This window comes from Diceros bicornis, chromosome 29 (genome assembly GCF_020826845.1).
Source record: "Diceros bicornis minor isolate mBicDic1 chromosome 29, mDicBic1.mat.cur, whole genome shotgun sequence".
Lineage (NCBI taxonomy): Eukaryota > Metazoa > Chordata > Mammalia > Perissodactyla > Rhinocerotidae > Diceros > Diceros bicornis.
This window is the reverse complement of record NC_080768.1, coordinates 26,232,569-26,254,744: the sequence shown is the minus strand read 5'-3', so window position 1 is coordinate 26,254,744 and position 22,176 is coordinate 26,232,569. Positions and strand designations below refer to the sequence as shown.

General features: G+C 42.0%; 1 protein-coding gene across 4 annotated transcripts in view; it reads left to right on the top strand.

Annotated features, from left to right (window-relative positions):
* LOC131393989 (prolow-density lipoprotein receptor-related protein 1-like) overlaps window positions 1-22,176 on the top strand; it is a 41,828-nt gene extending 19,652 nt beyond the window's left edge. The window contains exons 14-33 of one of the 4 annotated variants that reach the window (XM_058525129.1): window positions 1,179-1,490; window positions 2,155-2,367; window positions 3,684-3,878; window positions 4,438-4,653; window positions 6,271-6,509; window positions 7,432-7,561; window positions 7,789-7,973; window positions 8,753-8,939; window positions 9,506-9,724; window positions 10,115-10,298; window positions 11,320-11,521; window positions 11,610-11,774; window positions 11,950-12,150; window positions 13,025-13,574; window positions 13,986-14,111; window positions 15,190-15,300; window positions 16,713-16,949; window positions 19,250-19,727; window positions 21,485-21,593; window positions 22,033-22,176. In XM_058525129.1, the coding sequence (XP_058381112.1) occupies window positions 1,179-1,490; window positions 2,155-2,367; window positions 3,684-3,878; window positions 4,438-4,653; window positions 6,271-6,509; window positions 7,432-7,561; window positions 7,789-7,973; window positions 8,753-8,939; window positions 9,506-9,724; window positions 10,115-10,298; window positions 11,320-11,521; window positions 11,610-11,774; window positions 11,950-12,150; window positions 13,025-13,574; window positions 13,986-14,111; window positions 15,190-15,300; window positions 16,713-16,949; window positions 19,250-19,727; window positions 21,485-21,593; window positions 22,033-22,062 (4,289 nt within the window). In that variant the 3' untranslated portion in view covers window positions 22,063-22,176. Of the gene's footprint in view, window positions 1-1,178; window positions 1,491-2,154; window positions 2,368-3,683; window positions 3,879-4,437; window positions 4,654-6,270; window positions 6,510-7,431; window positions 7,562-7,788; window positions 7,974-8,752; window positions 8,940-9,505; window positions 9,725-10,114; window positions 10,299-11,319; window positions 11,522-11,609; window positions 11,775-11,949; window positions 12,151-13,024; window positions 13,575-13,985; window positions 14,112-15,189; window positions 15,301-16,712; window positions 16,950-19,249; window positions 19,728-21,484 lie in introns of all 4 variants that reach the window. The other 3 variants (XM_058525132.1, XM_058525128.1, XM_058525133.1) reach the window with 3 other exon arrangements.

The following is a 22,176-nucleotide window of genomic DNA, read 5'->3' as shown; positions in this document are numbered from 1 at the left end:
TCATGGTGTAAATACTCCCACAAAGCCAGATGTCAAGCTACCAATGTAACATCCCTGAACATGGAGTTGGGAAGGTGTGTGCAGTAACAAAGCTTTAATGTAGTATTTCAACCATGCAGATGCAATGAATATAAATAACCAAGAGCATAGATAATAGGAAAATGATTAGGCAATTATTTGAATATTTATTAGTTTTGTTTCAAATACGATTTAAGTTGATATAATTTAGTTTTTAATAATAGCTGTATTGAACAACAAGTTTACAGAATCCCTGAATTTAACAATTGGCTGTTATGAGCTTGTGCAAGCTATGTCCAGCACACTGCTCTAAAACAACTAACACTATTCTAAGCTTTTTGTATGTATAAACTCTAATCCTCATAACTCTATGTGGGAAGCACTTTCCCTACCATACATTTGTGGAAACTGATGCACAGAAATGAACTGACACTTTATTATGGAACTATGTTTCCTACAAGGTAGTCTGACTTGCTATCCTAATACTGCTCCTCACCTTTATGCTACACTGCATCGCAGAGTAGGCAATACCTAGCTCAGACCCCATTGTATAGCTAGCTGTGGTGGGCAGGATGGGTGTAGGGGGAGTGCTCTGCAGGCTAGTGCCTAACTCGGTTATTCACATCTAAAAACTGACACATTGTGGCTTTAATATACTTGGTCCCTATCACATCTGTGTCATCTAGTTGTAGATCTCCTCACTGTCCATCCATTCTACTGATGACCTTTCATATCATAGTGTCATGGTGTCACTTTAGCTCAGTCTCTGCTTTCCTATATAGCAATTTCAGTCTTAGTCACTTGACGTGTAATTGATTGATTTTCATACTTAACCTATGAGGAAAAGGAACGTGAATTTGAAGTTGCAGACCTGCATTTAAATGCAAGCCTTGGCACTTAGATATCTAACCTATAAAATGCAGTGAGTGTCTATCTTGCCAGGTAGTTATAAGGATTGGACGAGCTCATGTGACAGACAAGATGCTGGAATCGGAGTAGGCATGATGGGACTCATAAGGTGAATGAGGTGTACAGGCTTGTTAGTGACTAGTTTTTGCATCCCCTAATTGTCTCTTTTCCATTCTTGACTCAAAGCTTAAGACAGTGCATGAACGTATTTGAATGCCCTTTGTAATGGGAGTTACTTTTCCTCCTTACAGTCTGTTCAGCAAGTGTGGACATATCAACTGGGGACTTGTACTGGCTGCCCTGTGACAGAAGTGCTATTCAGAAGACTAGAATCACTGGCCCAGACACACATACCCTCTACAGAACGGGCAGCATTATACTGCATCTTCTTCTTGATTGGCCAAAGAGGGTGCTCTACTGGGTAGAAAGTGAGAAGCACTTGCAAAGTATGACCCTTGATGGCAAAAACAGACAGGAAGTCTGGAGAGGCACCTGGACGGCGGAAACCCACATGGCCTTAGACCTCGGCTCATCTAGCATCCTCTGGACCACCAAAGAGTTAGGTAAGCACTGCACAGCCAGTGCAGGTGGAAGAAGCTCGAGGGGCTAAGAGTCTTGTTTTGATATAATGATTCCAGTCATTCTTAGAACTAGTTAGGCATAGGCTCAGATTCTGATTTTCATAGTTAAAGCTGGGGTGCAAGTCACCTATCTCAAACTCAATTCTCATCTATAAGCCTAAATATATGATTTAAAAGAGAATACTTCAGAAATAACATACTTAATAGCTTTTTGCAGTGTTCAGAATTTGTTTCAACTTCTATAAGAAGTAATGGAACCAAACTTCCATTGCAAATGAAGTATAGGTTCTTCAAGTATACCTTGATAACAGTTCAAGTTATCCCTTGTGGCCAAATTTGCTAGTCTTCTCACTAAGAAGCCATCCTTGGGGCCTGGCAGCTACGTGCTGATAACCAGGTGTTTTAGTATATACGTGGAAGATGGTAAAGTCCCATCTGATGTTCCCATATGGCAGACCTCACTTTCCTGGAGCTTTAAACACTTCCTTTGACTGTCTTTAACTAAAACCTAGAAAACTTGATAGGAAGAATCTGTGCTTATTTTCAGTTTGGGGTCACTGAACCTCAATCATATGGCACCCATGCCTCCCCGCTGTCACAGCTTACTTGTTCTATATCAGCTTGTAAGAACTTTACTCTTCCTTAGGGTTGCAAAGTCTGAGTCTCCTAAAAAATAGAACCTACAGTTTGAACAAGACCTGGAGTGATGGTATCATAGTCGCCCACGAGCCCTACCTGGTGACCGTGAACAGAGCAGCTCTTGTGCTGTGGAACAGAAGGATGCTGGAGCCCCTCTCGGTGTCAAAAGAGCCATTCATAAGGAAAATCATCATCCTGGCAGAGAACCAGGAGGTTCCAGGTGAGTCTTCCTCTGTGGGGTTATTCTTTGAGATCCACTTTACCTTGTCTCCTCAGTGTGTTTTTATAAGATAAAATCCTGGGTATCTTTATGTTTGTATTGGCAGCTGTTCCAACCCACAGTTCAGCAGGCCTTCTCCCTAACCATCCATGTCCTAGAAGAGCAAGAATCTAACACATTGCTCAAAGATGCTAAGTGACACAAGGCTCTGTGCAATACTCCAAGAAGTTTGCACACCGTAGCCTCTTTGGGGAACCATCTTGTGCATTAGCGTGTTAAAGCTCTTAATCTGGCAGTAAAGAGATCTGCTTTTTTGCTCTAAACCAGTTTCCCAAACTGATTTTACCAAGGAACCCCCTTTTTCCATAGCAGTAGCATCTTGCAGAGGACCCTTGGCAAAGCTGTCCTGGGGCTGCAGATACCAGGAAAAGCAATGCTCTCCTGTTGAAGCTGCACCTTTTCATTCAGATTAACTTCCTTAAAGCTGATTTACCTTTTTTTTTTTTTCATATCAGCCTTTGACACAGAGCCAAAAAATCTGATCTTGGATCTTGAGGCAGAAAAAGAAGAAATCTTATCACAGGATTCAGGGGGCTTTGTTGGCAGAAGCAGCTGGAAGTCCCAAGGAAGAGTAGAAACAAAGAGGGGCAGAACCATTCCTGTTTCTATGTACCTGCTCCATAGAGGTCTCATCTCCCTCTTCTGTCTAAACTAGCTTGCTTTTTGATTCACTGGTTGGTTTAACCCGATCTTAAGGATTAAGAAGCATTAGGCATAGGAACATATTTCTTAGGTAGTAAATTGTGCTAATAAACAGTTGACTTTTTGGTAAGAAATCCAATTTTGATTATTCTACTAACAAGTCAGTTAGGTTGCTGTGATAGTTTCTCAAGAGTGCTAATTGGGAATTTTGAGTAGCGTCACTTATACATCCCAAGGAATGAGTGCCCACGTCATGCTGGCCCCTGACCCAGACCACAAGATGCTATAGCGGGGAACCAGGCAGAACCAGTCCCTATCTTCAGAAACTTACCTTATTTTTCATTCCCAGAATATAGCATCAGATAGTGAAGAAATTAAGGTTAAAGTTAATAGACCTGAAAGGAGAAAAAAATTGCCCATTAGATGATGGGCGAATGTACCCCATTTAATCTAGGGATCTAGGCCTTGGGTCAGTTTCACCTTTTCTTCCTGTGAGGTAGGGAAGTGTGGTTACCCAGCCATGACGTGGTTTTCTGGAGGAGGAGGACAGTAGAAGCACATCACCATTGCCAAAACCTAATGGACTAACCTGCTGAAGCAACTGTTGATTCTAGATCCTGAGGTTGAAGGAGCAGCCACAGCCACTCCTCCTACTCTTCCTCCACCACCCCCTCTCCTGTGCACCCGATCCTCTGTCCCCTGTCGGGATGGGAAGGAATGCATTTCCCGGGAGAACCTCTGCAATGGCGAGCGGGACTGTCAGGATGGCTCGGATGAAGAGAACTGTTCCCAGTTCTGCAACAAACCAGGTGTGTCACCATCTCCTGTTCTCAGTCTTTTGTTCCAGGTATACTGATACAGTTTTGAGTGCATGGTGTGAATTGCCAGAGTGTTTATTATAATCAAACTTGCTTTCCCTAGATAAATTACCATAGATAAGTGGGTCAGAATACTGATCCTGTGAGTGTCCATTTTATCACATCGAAGTCAAGTGTTTTACCAGGTATAATGTGACTATTGCTTCCTTGCTTCCTCACATTTGCTTAAGTGTTCCAATATTTGCTTTTATATATATAGGCTGAGCCATAGAATGACCACTTATGACAGTCTTGGTAATGTTCTAACAAGTCGTGAAAGTAGCCAAACAAATATGAGGCCTTATTTAAATAACCTCATTCAGCTTGCTAACTTAATTGACCTGAGCACTTTATTAAAGCTTGGTTATGGATAAACTAAGGTATAGAACTCAAACAAATAAAATGCAGTCTAGTTAAAGCTCAAACTACAGAATGAGGGTGCATTAATCTAATTTCAGACCTTCAGTATGACCGAGTATGTGCTGCTAGCTTTTGGTTCTTTGCATTTAAGGGATCTTCCAGTGTCTGGATGGAAACAAGTGCATCGAGGAGAAATACCACTGTGATGGGGCCTGGCAGTGCTTAGATGGGTCCGATGAGTTGGACTGCTGGAAGCCCAGTGAGGATTGTTCTCTGCGTTGTGACAACAAGACCCGCTGTATCCCTAAGAGCTGGCTGTGTGATGGCAATTCAGACTGTTTTGACAAAAAAGATGAACAGGGATGTAGTAAGTTCCATGAAACTTCCTTGAAGTATTTCAAACTGCATTATACATGGTAGTTACATTCTATAAAGTTGCCACAGACACTGAATTAGCAGATATTGAATCATTGCTTTGAGAAAAAACAGTGAGGTTTCTGTGAGTCTCTGGTCACAACATTTTTGTCAGTGAATCAATATATAACCTTGTTTTATGTCTGTTTCTGTTTAAAGACAACTTAATGTATATTGTTGGCTCATTGACATTGAAGTTACAGGCAGCAGCACTGCAACTCATGCCTGGACAAAGCTTATCTAACACATGTATTTTCTCCATGGGGCACATCATAGACTTCCTGCACTTAGGAACACTAGACAGCATTTCAGCACTGCACTTGGGGGCTGTTTTAAACAGCAAAATCACGAAAAAGTACAAAAATGTGAAAAGCATGGTCCTAAATAGACTGCAGAAAGGACACATGTTTATAGTATGAGAACTGAAACAAGAAGGCAGAACATTGCCTTGTTCAACCTCAACTGGAAAGGTGTGTGTCGGGCAACTCAAATTTTTGCTGCTCTGTATATCTCTGCAAATGACCATGAAAGCCTGGGAATACTGATTTTGGGGGTTTCCAATAAATTTTAGCAAGTAGGTGAATGTGCAAATCCTGAATCCACAAATACTGAGGATGGACTATAGTGACTGCGGAGTTAACAGACTGAGATGAAAGCTTCTGAATTAGAGGCTCCTTGGAGGTCATGCTGTCACCTTACCTTTTCCATGACACGATTTCCATTAGTGGAAAACCAGTCTACTTACCAAAATAAAGGAGTATTTCTTGTTGAGCACAAATCTACCTTCTTAAAGATTTGAATTTTGGTCCTAGGTCTTCTCATGTGATGGGCCATCTTGGGTGTAGGTGTCATTGCTTTCCCCTCAGTTTTATGGGCTATACACTTTATTTTTATTCTTCCCAGTGACTTGTTTCAAAGACCTTCATTGCATTGTGGGCATAGCGTAGAAGAGAGAATTTGGAGACTTGAAGTGGGAAGAGCAGGAGGCTGGGTGAGGTACCATGATAGATTTGGATGTGGAGGTGACTGGGTAGCCAGAGGATATGACTTCACCTGGGCTTATGAGAAGAACATCAGGAGGAAAGAGATACAGGAAAGAAGTAGGGAGGAGCCCAAGGTATAATTTACTTTTCAATACATATTTATACTTTTGCCTAGGACCTGATCCATTTTTTTTGAACCAAGTCAAGCAACTTCTATGTGTAGGCCTTGAGTCCAAGAACATAAATTGTAGAGTATGTTGGATATTGTGGGAGAATTTCTCTTTTCATAGATGGTATAAGGTCCCAGAGGAGAATCCCACTACCCTGCCTATCCTGGTGCCCTTCCACATGTCTTCCCATCCCTGTTCCCCAGCCCTCCTTCTCTGGGACAGAGAGGATTTTCTGGGCAACCTTAGTAGGACTTTTCTGGCCTAACACTCTGCTTGAACCAGCTTCCTGCCCTAATACCTGCTGGGGCTGAGTTTCCAAAGTGACAGCAGAACACCAGGGAGTCTTCAAACCATTTTATTTGCCATCAAGTCCCTTCTACATCTGTCTGAGTTCTTACCTAAAGCTTTATTTTTCAGTCCATGAAAAATGCAGCACATCTGAATTTAGATGTGGGAATGGCCAGTGCATATCTTACTCTCTGCGTTGTGATGGGAGCCGTGACTGCCTGGACCACTCGGATGAAGAAGGCTGTCTTGCTGCCTGGCCCCTGCGGTGCCCCTCAGGGGAGGTGAAGTGCCCGAGGAGTGGAGAATGTGTGCTGGCAGAGTGGATATGTGACCATGACTTAGACTGCAAAGATGGAACCGATGAGAAGGTAGTCCACTCTTGTTTCCAAAAAATAAAGTAGATGTCTAATCACAACAGTAACACATGCTTCCCTGTAGAAAACTTGGGAAAACACAAAAACAGAGAAGTCTCCTGTAATTATTGCCCAGAAAGCCACTTGTAACTACGTGAAAATGTCCAGAGTGTTAAGAGTCTCCTATTGAAAGTCAAATTTTTAAGGGGCTTTTGTTGTAGGAGGTTTGCAAGTGTTAGGTCTTGATGACCATGGCTTAAATGTCCTACTCAGAGACGTTCAGGTAACTGTCACCATGAAGTACACTGCAGCTCACACATTGTCTGAGATGCAGCCTGGGCTTGAATCCCACTGTTTGCATTTGACCTTAAGAAAGTACTTACTCCGTAAGGTTCTGCTTTTTCATTGGAAAAATGGGTACAAGATACGCCTTGTAGTGTCTGAGGGGTTGAGAATGTGTCTAAATGTTCCGGGTGTAGCAGGTACACAGATGTCCTCCTCCCTTCCTCTTGTGCATCCTGCCCCAGATCTGAGCATCCAAGTCAGATTAGGTGCGAAAGATGCTGTAACTTTTAATATGCTTCAGTGTGCGTTAGAAGTGGTAGGAGGGATTCTAGAGAAGAGTTTCTAGGGCAGGTTCTTTTGCTTGTGTTTCTTAAATGAAATCAAGACTTCCTGATGGGTCAGTCTGACAAAATAAGACGTTGCTTACCACTTCCCACCCAGGTTTGTATCACCTAGAACTCCTCACCTAAACTCCAGCTACACGGTTTCTCCTGATTCGGGTCACCTCTGAGTTTGTAGGCTCTATCTGGCTTCGTTGCAGAAGGGACTTGAGGGTTGTCTTGTAACCCAGCCTTCCCCTTTCTTCAAGAACTCTTTCCTGGGCTCTGAATGCAGGGTCACTGGCTGACGGAGCCACTCACTGTCTCCTCAGGACTGTGACCCTGAGGAGCTTCGGTGTGGCTCCAGGCAGTGGTCCTGTGCCAGCGGAGGCCAGTGCGTGCCTGACTCGTGGCTCTGTGATGGGCAGCGTGACTGCAGGGACGGCAGTGACGAGGCTGGGTGTAAGTGCAGGGGGCTGTCACTGAGGGAGAAGGCAAGGGCTTGAAAAAGGCACCTGCTGTTTGCTTCCTCTCGGCCTGAGAGATGAGCTCAGCAAGCAAATGCTACAGGACCTGAAATCCATTCCTCTACCAGAATGGAGGTGTCTTCGTTGAACACAAGGGAAGCCTTGCTGTGGGAGGGATGTTGGAGGAGGTAGACTATAAAAGTAGCAAGTCATCCTCTCCAGGCTCCCCAGAGAAGTGCCCGAGTTCTGAGTTCCAGTGTCGCTCCTCTGCCTGCCTCAACCTCAGTCTGGTGTGCAACGGGAAGGAGGACTGTGCCGACGGCTCAGATGAAGGTGGAAAGTGCTCGTCATCAGTGTGCAGCCAAGCAGAGTGTTCCCACACCTGCTACCAGTCCCCACACGGGCCTGTGAGTTGGTTCAGTTTCTGTTCTCTAGCAGCAATAAACTTGGTTTAGTGAAAGGGGACAACTTTCTCCTTCAGGCTGTCCATATCTGCTCCTTAAGTTCTAAGTCTCACCTGGGTCATGTCCTAACCCATCACCAATGTCCCTGTGTCTGAGCCTTTCTGGGCTCTTGGTGAGTCCTGTCTAACTCCTGCCCTATCTCGTGTCTTCTGGAACCCTACCACCCAACCTCCAGAAACTCTACCATTGTGGTCCTTCCCACCCCAGCTGTGAGCTCTGGGTGGCACTTGGGGCCAAGCAAGAAGTTCTATGGAAGTCCCTTCCATATGAGTATTTGGAATATAACCTGCCCTTAAATTGAGGACTGCCTGTGCTCTAGTCCAGCATTATTACCTGGCTGAGCATAGTGAACTTGATTCTGATGGGCGAGTAGAAGAACACTGTGCTCTCATGTCTGGTCATAGTAACATCTCTATTGGTAGACAACCAGTTTAGTCAAGTCTATGTGCCTCTTCACGCACTGATTCTGCTGGGGTTCTAGGTGTCCCAGGCTGAACTGGACACTTGTTAACTTGGAACCCATGGTGGTGGCAAGGGTGTGAGGTGTGCGGCAGAGCTGATAAGTTGGAGAGAGTGACTGTATTCACAATGAAATTGGTTCTAAGAACTGTTTGAATTGCTGAAATTGAGTGTATCACCATGTGCTTTTTATAGCAAGGTTGAGGCCTTTTTATCAGTGTTGTACTGTCTTCAGAGTCTTAATGTTTTCCAACCCCTTTCAGGTATGTGCTTGTGAGCAGGGCTTTGAGCTGAGCAGCAGTGGCCGAATCTGCAAGGACGTAGATGAGTGCCAGAAGTCGGGTGGTTGGTCGTGCAGTCAGACCTGTGTCAATACCGAGGGCTCCTACAGCTGTACCTGTCGTCCTGGCTACTCGCTGGAGCCTGACGGCCACACCTGTAAAGCAGCAGGTAAACGGGAGCTAGGAACACCTCCTAAGCCCTGAGTCACCAGCTTTGAGGTCCTAAATCTTCCAGGAATACCATTGCAAATCTCTCTTTCTCAGGTCTTAAACCTCCTGCCTGCGTTATCTGTTTTCAGAACAAGCCTAGCACATTCCTGAAGCTCCCTTTTTATACCTCATATTTCAGACTGAGTTTGTGTCTGATAGTGTCTACTAACAAGGCATTGTTATAACTCTGGCCTCTGCATCCAGGGGTCCACCTTACCTGAAGTGAGAATAAGTGTTTGAAGTCCTGACAAGTACTTCTCTTCTGCCCACCTGCCTCCAAATATTTAATTAGAAATGTGGTTTTCAATTTAAGCTAATCATGCCTTTATTCTAAGTATCTTCAAACCATGGGTATTAGCTTAACCATTACATTGAGGGAAGAACTACTTAGATAGCAGCTAGCTGGTATCACCGGCCTGGCAATGAGAAGGTAAAAGCTACTTTGTCCTCTAATTCCTTCGCTAGCGCTGGGGTTCACCATTCAAACTCCTTAGGGCCATGCTGAAAACAGTTCTTATTTGACAGGTACTGAACCAATCCTGCTTGTGGCAGTACAGTTTAACCTGCTCCTCTATGGACTGAGGAGCTTGAAAGAAGATATTCTGGCAGCTACAGACAAGAATCTGATTATTTTCTCTATCGACTATGACTTAGTGGAGCAGAAAGTCTTCTGGACAGATCTTGGTGCGGAAAGTATTAAGTGGATCAGCATGGACACAAAGAAGAAAGGGACTGTAGTGAAAGGTATGTCCCCTGGGTAGGCTTTCATCTTGCCTTTACTAAGTACACATAGCATGAAAAATAAAGTGAGTGGCTATTAACATTCTAAACACTAGTGTAATTATAGCTCCTTAACTAAAAGGGATTAAGGCTTGCTATTTGGATAGAAATGGAAAGATGCATTGTCATCTCTATAGACGTGGGAGTTCGCCAAACTATCAGCCAGTGGCCATTATTTGTAAAGGTCATCTTCCTCTACAAATAGTACTTTGGAACATTTTAGGGAAGACTGCTCTGATGGAGATGCATATGTAAGTTGGAAAATGAATTAACATGGCAAGCAAGTCTGATCTCTGTGAGCTCAAACCTCTAATTGAGCCTAAGAACACATGTGGAATGGTTTCCTCTCTTCAGGGATAAAGTCAGACTGTATAGTGGTTGACTGGATTGGAAGGAATCTCTACTGGGTGGATGGGATAGCTGGCCGGATTTTGGCAATTCAGTTGACTGCTGTTTGGAGAGGAAAATCTGAGCACACGGTTGTCCTAGATGATGACTTGAATCAACCACGGTCTTTGGCTTTAGATCCCCTAAATGGGTAAGTCCAGGTGTCACAATGCCTGATCAAGTCCTTTAAGTTTATTATTTCTTCTTAGTTCTACTTTGGTTCTGTTCACTCAACACAGAACGAGTGAATAGAAACTTTATCTGAGTTTACTTTAGATCTTATGGTGAATGTGGGTCAATGATACACTTAGTAGTTTTGGAAGCTTCTGGAAAAAGTCCTTTATTTCAGTCAAGTGAGATGTAATTGTGCTCACTTGGTGGCCCACCTAGTCTTTCGTTTGCTAAAATAATGAAATCTACCTCTGAATGGAGAATTTTTATGGCTTTAACATGGCAGGAGGAAGGAGGATGGAACTAGGTGTAGTGTTTAATTTACAATGATGTGATTGGTGGTGAGGGGCGGAATAATTGTGTGTTGGAGTTGAAACTGGGTTCTTCTATCTAGAGTCCTTTCTTTCTGCAAAGGGCCAGGAAGTTAGAGACAAAATTTCCTACTTGTCAGAGCTAAGCCCTCATTGGGATGGCCATGTGGGTATGAAATATAAGAACAAGATAGAGCAGAACTCGGGATCCAAAGGTAACCCAGATCGGATACCTTCCCTCTGCTTTTCTCACCTTCTCAACACCTTCAACCAGGAATCTGTTGACATGGTCCTCAGGAAATTGCCAGTAGTTTCTGATGCATCTAATGGCTTATGGCCAAGAGTGAGATCTGAGGCACACTCTGCCCATGGAACTAGCCTACTTTCTGGCCCAGAAAAGATTGGCAGATCCCCTGGATATTTTCCAGGCTAGGGACTGACTAATGCATTTCTTAGGCTCCTTGTACAGCTGTCATTATAGATGTTTTACCCCGGAATGATGACGAACCAATCACCATAAAGTTTCAAGGAGAACCTTCTTTTACTACTTCACAAATTAAGCTTAAGGAATAGACCAAGTTTAAATTTGAGGAAAAAATAATTGGGCTGTAAGTCAGTGTTTTAAGGAATGAATTGATGTTATTTTCTGTGAGGTAATACTTGATGTTAAAGCTGACTTTGTCCACATAGGTTAATGTACTGGTCTGAAATTGGAGGAGAACCTCAAATAGAACAAGCCGGAATGGATGGCAGCAACAGAAAAATACTCATCAATCAAGGTCTTGGCTGGCCAACTAGCATAGCTCTTGACCAGTTGAGTTGGAAGATATTCTGGGCTGATGACAAATTTCACTGTATTGGCTCTGCCAATCTAGATGGTACTGGTATTAGCGTAAGTGTTCTTTTGGTATTAGGCTTGTATGAAATGTCATGTGCCTTGTATAAAACTCATCCCAGAAACCTCACCATCACCATTTTAGATGTTGCAGCTAACACAAATCAAGAGCCCCTTTTCAGTCGCTGTGTTTGAAGATGAAGTCTTCTGGTCTGAAATGAAGACAAGAACAGTACAGCGCATGAAGAAGACGACAGGCAAGAACAGGGCTGTCCTCATCAAGCGTTTTGAACAGCCTTATGGACTCAAGGTTTATAGTGTACTCTTCAAAATATCTCCCTAATTCTCCCTGGGAAGGCTACATGTATGAGCTCCCAAGTACAAACTGTAGTGACATCCATCTATGATTAAAAAGCAAGATTTATTCATTTGCTGTTTTATAAGGATTCAATAATGCATAGTGACATCTTGCCATTTTCTTCCAGATAATACACGATGTGCTACAGCCCAGGTCTTCTAATCCTTGTCTGGACACTGGATGTTCTCATCTGTGCCTTCTGAGCCCACGATCCAAGGGGAGCTGTCATTGCCCAGTTGGACTTCTGCTTGCAGATGATGGCATCAACTGTCTTCCACTTGAGGAGTCTACATTTCTCTTCCTTGTGTTGCCCACAGTTATCATACAGGTACTGTTCCGCAGGCTTACTCACCTGTCTGTGCTTGGGCCACATTCTATTTCACACTTTGAGTAATTTGAATTCTCCATTACAGTTTTAAATAGGAGGGGCTCTTTCCCTTGGAATATTCATCAAATACAACTTAAATTTTAATATTCACTGAGTGCTGGGAGCTAGCATGATCAAAATAAAGTAGCCATGACATGAAGACCACGCCTACTTAAATTCCCTTAAGAAATGCTTAGTACAGAACACAGTGAGGTTAGGGATCTGAGAGGGTGTTTAACTTTGTTTAGTTCTCCAAGTAGCTAGCTGATGATGTAGAGTAATTCCAAATACAAGCAGCTCAGCTGGGTTCTAGCCTGAGGGGTAGGTACATTTTACGAGGGAACTTTCCTTAAATTGTAGGAGGATAAAGGCTGCTAACAAGTAAGTCACTCCTAACTTCTACCATCCAGAGGACTTGTCAACTTTGGCATTTTAAAATGACAAAACACATTTTGGGGTAGAAGATGGATCAGTTTCAGTAAGATCTTAATAGTGGAGTCTCATTTAAAGGAGAAGGCGCTTAATATATAAATGTATCAAATCAACATTACACACCTTAAACTTACACAGTGTTATATATCAATTGTATCTCAGTAAAAATAAATTTACAAAATAAAGGGGAGGGCCTTTAACAGAGGAGTAAATCTTCAAAACTCATGGATTCAAGGAATTTTAAGTGTTTGAAGTTCCAGGAAGGGAGAGAAATAACTGCTATCTGCTTTTAGAAGATAGAATATATGAAATCTGAACTTGAGTATCTTAACATGAATGCAAAATCAAGATGAAGAATTAGACTAGACTCAACTGGTGCCATCTATCTAATTTTTTTCCATAGATTTATCTGAAAAATCTAGAAGCTACACTAGGACAAGCAACTTTACCAGTACATAGGATACTTCCCTTTACCAATGTGAACCAGCTTGCCTCAATGGACTACCTTGTCCAGGAAAAGGCTCTCTACCTTTCAGAGTTGAATAATGGTGATATCAGACTACTGAGGCTCAAAGAATCTGGAAAGCTCTCTTGGAGGAAAATCATATCTGTGGAAGGGACAGTGATCGACCTTGCTGTGGACTGGTTGAGTGGAAACATATATTGGATTGACAGTGAGAATCCTCACATCAATGTAGCTTCCCCAAAAGGCCAGTACTCCACTGGCCTGTTCAGCGAAAATCTTTACGGCCCAACCTCTGTTGTGCTCCACCCGCCTGCCGCGATCATGTGCTTTGTGGACCGGGGTTCCCAGGATGACGGTAAGCGTGGCTCCAGCATTGAATGTGCCTCCATGGATGGCAGCAGGAGGAAGGTGCTGTGGCAGAAATCCCAGGTCCCTGTGGGCCTGACCTTTTCGGATTCAGGGACCCGAGTGTACTGGGCTGATACTGGTAAGCGATTATGTACATCCTAAATGTGAGTCTGAGGGACCTTGGCCAGAGTCAAATAGTGACGTTCTGCTGTCTGGTCTTCAGCCATAACTTCAAATAGCTTTTAAGTCTGAGTTTACATTTTTTGAATAACCTTCCAAACAAATACAATCATTTCCCAACCTGAGTAACAAATCATAGCCCTCAGTTATGCAGTTGCCCTTTTGTGAAGGAATAAAATCGAAAACTTACACAAAGATTTGCTCATGCATATTTGTTATCACTGTTAGAGCAGAATGAATGAAGAAAAACTGGCCTTTAAAGAATGCATGGCAGACAGTGTCCTCTAGGAGGGGAGGCAGGACAAAAAGAGCTACAGGATGGAGTACAGCTGTTTGGGCTAAGTGAAATTAACTGACCCTCTCTCTCTAGGGAGAGGACTCATAGAAAGTATTCAACAAGATGGCTCTAGATACAGAGTAGACCGCAGAGGCATTCAGGGCCTTAACCTCTTTACGTACGGCCAAAGCATGATGTTCTGGACAACAATTGATGATGGTAGGTCCTAATTCTACATCTGAATATCTTTGTGATCTGAATTTACTCCTGGATATCTAAAGCAAATCTGCTACTGCTTAGCATTCATCTTTGTCAGCGTGTTTCTTTTGGAAGAATAGGTAAGTGACTTGCTAATCTAACATGTATGTGTAACAGTGATTCTGTGATTTGAGGGAGCTTTTACTTTTTTGGTTATTCTTTATATATGAATACACTTGATCCCATTCTGCCTTTCATAGGAGGCTCTCTGTGTTAGAGGACACCATGGTATGGTGCAGAGAGAACTGGGCCAGGTATTGTAATGAGGTGGTATAATTACCCTGTCAGTTAGTAGCTGTAATACCTTACCTAAAATGAGGACAGTACCTGTCTCAGGTGACTGTAATACACAGGAAAGTGCTGGGTGAATTACAGAGCATACTATACTTGCAGGGTATTTCTAGCATTCACAGAGATTGTTGTAAACCACAGTGTTCTAGTATATTTTTTCTGGCTAGAGTCTAGATTTGATAAAACTGGAAAATGCTGTTTAAAATATATCTATCTCTTTATATTTCCAAATGCCAGTCCACTGACTAGTTGGGTTGGCCATACCAGAATTACAAAAACAAGTTGTCAGATCCTACCCCAGAGATGCTAATTTATTAGGTATGTGGTGAGACCTTTGCCATCTATTTTAAGATCCCCAGGTGACTCTTTTGCAGATAAGCCATTTTCAGAAATGTTGTTCTATAACAATGCTTAAAATCATTACCCATCAATTACATGGGCTGCATTTAAGTGTCTCATATCCTAATTTTCTATCTTTATGTATCTGGGCATATATGAATGTACTTAACATAACTGACCTCTGACTTTATTTTGGAGAAAGGCTATCTGTTTTTTATTTATCTTGAAGTTCCCTCCCAGAATCAAGATTAAGAAAAATATATGTCTCTTCTTTAAAACTCGTGTCATTCAACTGGAGTTTATGCAGATGGTTTACAGTTTTCACACTGAGCGGTGTTCTTTGCCTAGGAAGTTATCTTCAGGTACAATTTCACTTTTGCTAACAGCTGTTCACTGGCTTTTGTTTCAGACCAAATCACTAAAGTTTGGTACAGCAAGGCAGAACTTTCAGAAAACTGGTGTTTCCAGGTAGACCAGAAGATTGTGGATTTAAAAGTGTATAGTACACTTAATCAACAGGGTAAGCAGCATTGCGATGATTATGACAACACTGAAGTCTACTGAACTTCCCCATGAAGATGGTACTCCATCCTGCAATATCTCCTTGAAATATCTTTGTGTTTCCCATTTAATTAAAATATGTCTTTGGCAAATTCCTATAGACCTGCATAACTCTCTTGTCTTCATGCAGTTATATACAGTCTGGTTCTGGTAGATAACTAGTCCTGTTACTTATCTAGGAGACACAATAGTGGCAAAAATATTGGGCTGGGGTTTGGTATACTTGGGTTCTATTTTCAGTTCTATTACTGTAGACTGAATTACAACTGTGGTATAATCAAAATCCCCTTTTAGCTCCTAAGTGGAACTAGTTTTCATTCTACTTATTGTCACTCGTGTCTACTTGTGATGTTAATTAATCCTTGAAATATCAACTCGGGGGTGCTCAGATGTTTTTCCTCACCTTTCTTATAGACACAAATGGAGTGCCTAACAGAATGTTTGGGGAAGATGATGATGGGTTTAGTTAAAGTAGTAATAGATGAAATCTGTTCCTAGTTGAGATTAACACCAACAATGTGAGCTCAAGTAATTAACCACACCTACAACTACCATGTATGACGAGTTTATTAGTCTTAAGGGAATAATGCTCCATTGCTTTGTTTTTGAAAGTGAAACTTTATAAACTGGTGTTAGTCAGGCTTAAACTCCTAGAGTCTTGGCTCTGTGGAGAGAAACTTTTTAGAATTCCTCAGTGTGATAAATGGTCACCCAAGTGATGATAATCTGTGACTTAGTTCTGAGAACCAGAAGGAGGGTCCCTCTCACCCTTAAAGTACATTTTATCTGTACTACGTACATACCTATTCCCCAATTCCTGGAATATCTCAAGAGGTAAAACCTCACTAGAAGTTAAAGCTTAAGATATAAGCCTTGGAGAACTATGGGAAGCTATACATGGCTGACTTAATCAGACTTTTTTCCCCCACTCCTCACCTTCTGCCTCTGGCAACCACCAATCTGTTCTCTGTATCTATGACTCAGAAGACTAATAGAGACCACAGCCTCCATGTTTTCATCTAAAGAGAGCTTTATTTCTAAGGCCCTTATAGTTCTGATGTTGGATGCATGGTGTGAGGGGAGAAGAAAACTCACGGTGGGGTCTTGAATGAGCCGGAGTTCATCTCAGTTTTTCTTAAGTTGGTCCCGTATCTGAACTCCTAGGCTTCTAAAGCCATCCTTATCCATGAAGAGGAATGACCAATCACTTGATACCTAGTTGACTAAAAGGAATTGAACTGAAAAGCTATCTACTCTGGGAAAACATCTGGAGCCTGTAACTCTGATAGTCTATTTGCAGAAAATTTGCAGAAGACCTTTCTGAAACAATCTAAATCAACATTTTTGCTGGGGGACTGGGGGGATCCACAGGTAGTCACAGCTGCTCAAAAGACAATGGAGGATGTAGCCATATTTGTTTACCAAACCCTGAAGGACGGACTTGTAAATGTCCTGGTGGATACTACTTGGCTGACACAAACAAATGTCTTGAAGCTGCCCGATGCTCTGCACCATTACAGTCCTGTAAGGATGGTCAGAAATGCATTCCCATGGAGCAAGTGTGTGATGGTCGTGCAGACTGTCTGGATGGATCTGACGAAATGGGCTGTGAGTAACTCCTACCCAGGACCCGCTATGCATCACCAGGAATAATTTACTTTTAGTAACATCTAGTTCTGCAATATTCTTCAAGCTTTTATGCTCTAAATTGTTACCTCGTTATCACTGTGTACTTTTTAAACTAAACAATGTGAAATTCTAACTATGGGCAATTAGATATAGATTTTGTGGACTCCTTGTGGAAACTTAATGTGCCTTCTGATTTGATTTTAGAATTGGCAGTATGATAGTTCCAAAGGCCTAGATAGTTTGTATGTTGTCTGAAAGAGCATCCATTTAATTTAAATTGATCACATAGTGAGCACAGCCCAGGGGAAGGAGGTTGGGCAAACTATTTGACCTGTCTTGGTTCCCCCTTTCTAATATGGAAATAGCATTTTCTACCTTCTAGAGTTAAGGAATACAGAGAATATGTATAAAGCTGTCATATTAGTACATAACACTGTCATGTTAGTACTTAAATGCTAGCTGTAGATAGTTATTATAGAAATACTGTGCCCAAGAGTGCCTTCATAGAAAGGTGTTGTCATGACCAGCCAGCTGAGTGACCATAATATCTAATTCCGCTGTAACCACCATCCTCTAATTCTAAATCTACAGCTCCATTGATATCCAAGTCATGTAAGCTGTAGAACTCAGCATTGAAACTGGTCATAACCAGTAAAGAAAAAGAGTTGGAAAAGGAATCTTACAGTGAAGAGTCCTGCTTGACTTCTCAATTTAAATTCTCATCTTCATAAAACCTGACTAGCTGGAAGACCAGTTATTAACACTAATGACTTCATCATCAATAGGAAAGATAATGGATATTGATTCCCAGCGTTGATTCTATGGTCCAGCAAGTGAAGGTGGTTTTGTTGAAATCCCTGTGTTGCAGTGACTCAAGGAAGGGGGGTGGGGGCCAATGAGTGATAAATTAGTTGCCTTCACCACTTTGTTTTAAAACTAAACCAAAAACCTAACATACTTTCACTTGCTCTCCCATTCCTGATGACGTAGGCCCAAGAGTTGGCTCTGCTCCTTAATAATGATTTCACTCTGACTTTTTTGAGGGGCGGGGGATGGTACTGGGTGTATAAAGTTCGAGTGGCTTCCTCTGGATATACCTTACCATCAAGGAGTGGAAACCCTCCTATTATACCAGCTTCAGGCAAAGGGAAGAAGCAGTTTTATCACTAAGACTGCAGTCTTCCCTCCAGGTAGTTTGGTCTTCAGTGTTCACGTGATGAATACTTGTGCCAATAATGATGGAGAATATCGTGAAATGCCTTAAACACAAACTTAACTTTTGGGTTCCTCTTTGGTTAGAAGCACCCTGTTGCCTACTCCCTGTCTTATATGTGCCCCTCCCACCACTGCCACCAAATCTGGTTCAATATTTGCAACTTGTATATCTCACTAAACCTACCATTTACTTGAACTTAAATTTTAAATATTTATGGATAAACTTACATCTTAAAAATCTTTCTAGTCTAGATATTTACTCCTTAGATCTACCACAGAATCAAACATTTTTGTAATGGATGGAAATTACCTTGGCTAAAACTGTGCATACCATCATTTAAAAATAGATTGGTGTGATAGACTACACTGGTCCTGAGACCAAAAATTTTAAGCACCTTAAGATATGCAGTTTTTTATGTAAGCTTTTTTTTTTTTTTTTTTTTGCTGAGGAAGATTAGCTCTGAGATAATATCTGTTGCTAATCCTCCTCTTTGCTTGGAAAAGATGGTCCCTGGGCTAACATCTGTGCCAGTCTTCCTCTACTTTGTATATGGGCCACTGCCACAGCATGGTTTGATGAGTGGTGTGTAGGTGTGCGCCCGGGATCCAAACCCATGAACCTTGGGCCACTAAAGCGGAGCGTACAAACTTAAACACTACACCACCGGGCCAGCCCCTATATAAGCTTTTAATAGTTTTTTGTTTGACCAAGAGTAATGGTAGTGATTATGATTTCATAAATTCAAACTGATCTGGTTAAGTCCACTAGAATTCTTAGTCTGAATTCTTCTGAAATACAATCACGTGTCACCTAACGATGGGGATACGTTCTGGGAAATGTGTTGTTAGGTGATTTTAACCTTGTGTGAACATCATAGAATATACTTACACAAACCTAGATGGTATAGCCTACTACAGTCCCAGTTATATGGTACTAATCTTATGGGACCATTGTCGTATATGCGGTTCATTGTTGACTGAAACGTCATTGTGTGGTGCATGACTGTAGTTCTTAACTGACAGATATGTGTATACAGCCAAACTCATACCTACTGTTTTTGTAGGTACCTATCCAGATAAAACCCATTCAACACCAACACCTGAAAAGCCAGAGGCTGGAAAAATGTTGACTCCAAAAGCTGCTCAACCTCTCCAGGCCACCAAGTCCACCGAGGCTAGCTATCTGGATCCAGAAGGGATGAATTATCCTGTCAGGAAAACACTGATCCCTCCGATTCCTGCTAGAGAAAGCAAGACCTCAGAAACCAAGGAAAGAGGGGAGTCTGTTCAGCCCCAGGACTCACAGAGGGCAAAACATCGGCCCTGTAGCAGCGATTTCTGTAATGGGAGGGGAATCTGTACAATGGAAGGAGAGCTGAGAAAATGCAGCTGTCTGATGGAATATGGTGGAGAGTTCTGTGAAGAGGCAGTGCATGGACCTTCTCCTGGCTACATCGCCCTCAGCTTAATCATTGCTTTATCAGTTGTTCTGGCAGCTCTGGCAGCATATGTATATTTCAGAAGAGAACATGAATTAAAAAGGTGAGCAGCTATTAACGTCCTCATGGGAGAGTTTTATTCCAAAGTTGGCTTATAAAATAAGATTAAGATTAATGGGGTTGGAGGTCTGAGTCCACTCTAGAAATTTGTCCTCTGAGGAAGGATTTAGGTGATGAAGCAGCCTCACCTGTTAGATGACCTGGAAAAATAATAATTGGAACCATCTCTTTGAGTGAGACCTGGGGCAAACAATATTATTGTAAGGGGCAGGTAAAATCTGCCTCAACGGTAGTCAGTGGCACAATCTCGGATGAAGTGAGAAGATTCCCTTCCAATGAGGCAGGGTTAGTGCCAATGATAGTTTGGAGGAAAAATTTGTTACGAGGTATATTAGTTTGCTAGGGCTGCTATAACAAATACCACAGACTGAGTGTCGTAAACAACAGAAATTTATTTTCTCATAGTTCTGGAGGCTGGAGACTGAAATCAATATGTCAGTAGCACTGGTTTCTTCTGAGGCTGAGGGTTGGTTTCTCCTTGAGTTGAAGATGCAGACTTCCCCCTGTATCTTTTTTTTGTGTGTGTGTGTGAGGAAGATCAGCCCTGAGCTAAGATCCGTGCTAATCCTCCTCTTTTTTGCTGAGGAAGACCAGCTCTGAGCTAACATCTATTGCCAATCCTCCTCCTTTTTTTCCCCCCAAAGCCCCAGTAGATAGTTGTATGTCATAGTTGAACATCCTTCTAGTTGCTGTATGTGGGACATGGCCTCAGCATGGCTGGAGACGTGGTGCATCGGTGTGCGCCCGGGATCCGAACCTGGGCCGTCAGTAGCAGAGCGAACACACTTAACTGCTAAGCCACAGGGCCGGCCTACCCCCTGTATCTTCACATGGTCTTGCGTCTGTACGTGGCTGTGTCCTAATCTCTTATAAGGACACCAGTCAGATTAGTGCCCAAATTAATGATATCATTTTAACATAATTACCTCTTTAAAGACCCCATCTCCAATTATGGTCACATTCTAAGGTACTGCAGGGATAAGACTTCCACATATGAATTTGGAGGGGACACAGTTCAGCCCATAAAAAGAAGTGAAATAAACTCAGGAAAGATTTAAGGCAAAAGCATTAAGTTTTGTCTATGAGCAAGAGAGTCATTGGATTCAAGAGACAAACGAGAATAACAAAATGATGATTTAGAGTAGGAATGATGACAAAATAAGCTTTAGAGTCGGAAGATACAGTAACTGAAGAAATTGATTAGATAAACATTGTGAAGGGACATTACAGAAAAAGTTACATCTCTGTCCAGGTTTCACATCACAGACTGAAGAAAAGGCCAGGACAAATGATATGTCTTTGCCTAAAGTAACACTAGTTAATAATAGCTAACTGGTTAATGTTAAGATAAACTGAGATGCTCCCCTTGGGCTTCTGGTTGTCCACGCAGGTCTTTCTACTACATTAACCTTCTTTCCTAACTCACCTGTGTCCAATTGCCACTTACCTCTCCTTGGGTTCAGTTCTCACTGACTCCAAATACCTAGTTTCCCTCAGTTGAGAAGATACATCATTTCGGAAGTTAAGTGAATGCCTAGTAAATCATAATTGTAAACAAATCAGAATTAACTCAAGTATTGCCCATTCTAGGTCATTTGCTTTATTAAAGAGAATTAAAACAGGGCATAGTTCTCATAACAATAACTTTTGATAGGGGAGGAGTTGGCCATTTCTAACCATAGCCCAATCCCAGCTTCTACCTCAATGAACCACTCTTTTGATTTCTTCTTTGATTTCTAGAAACCGTACCACATCATCAAGAAATTCGAACTGCTATAAAGAAAATGACCCAGAAGAAGTGAATCTAATGAATAGTGAGACTTTTGTCAATGAAGCCTATGATGAACAGGTATGCCTAGGAAGTGTCTTTGAGGAAAACAGATTGTGAGATAACAGTTAAAGAACGCCCCTTCTGGAAAATCCTAGCTGGGTAAAAGTAGGCAGTGTTAACCTCAAGATATTTTTGTTATTGGTGAGTGATGCTATTATGTGTATCAAATGAATACTCAGTAACTTTTTTGTCTTTAGACGCTGTTCAGTCTTTTGTTGTTCAAACCAAAGTGACACGTGCATGAAATAGTAATCAAGAAATTCAGCTTTTGGTGGCCTTCCACAGGGGGCTCAATCCTACCTTGAGGTGGGATGTTATTAGGGTTAGTTGGAGTCACCCCTAAAATTTACATCCCCCTGTAATCTCTGCTAACTTCTGCATAGCTCAGCCCTCTCCGTGTTTTTGCTTTGTTTTAATGTAGTCCGTGTTCTCTAACTTCACGTCTCTCTTCTTACAGGAATTGTTAACCTCTTTACAGACTGACTAACCTGGTAAAAAAGGAGCTGAAATATCTCAATAAAAATTGTTTATACATTTCATGACGTACTGTTTCAACTTCTGTAACAGTTTGTGGTAAATGGTTACTTATTAAAATAACGGC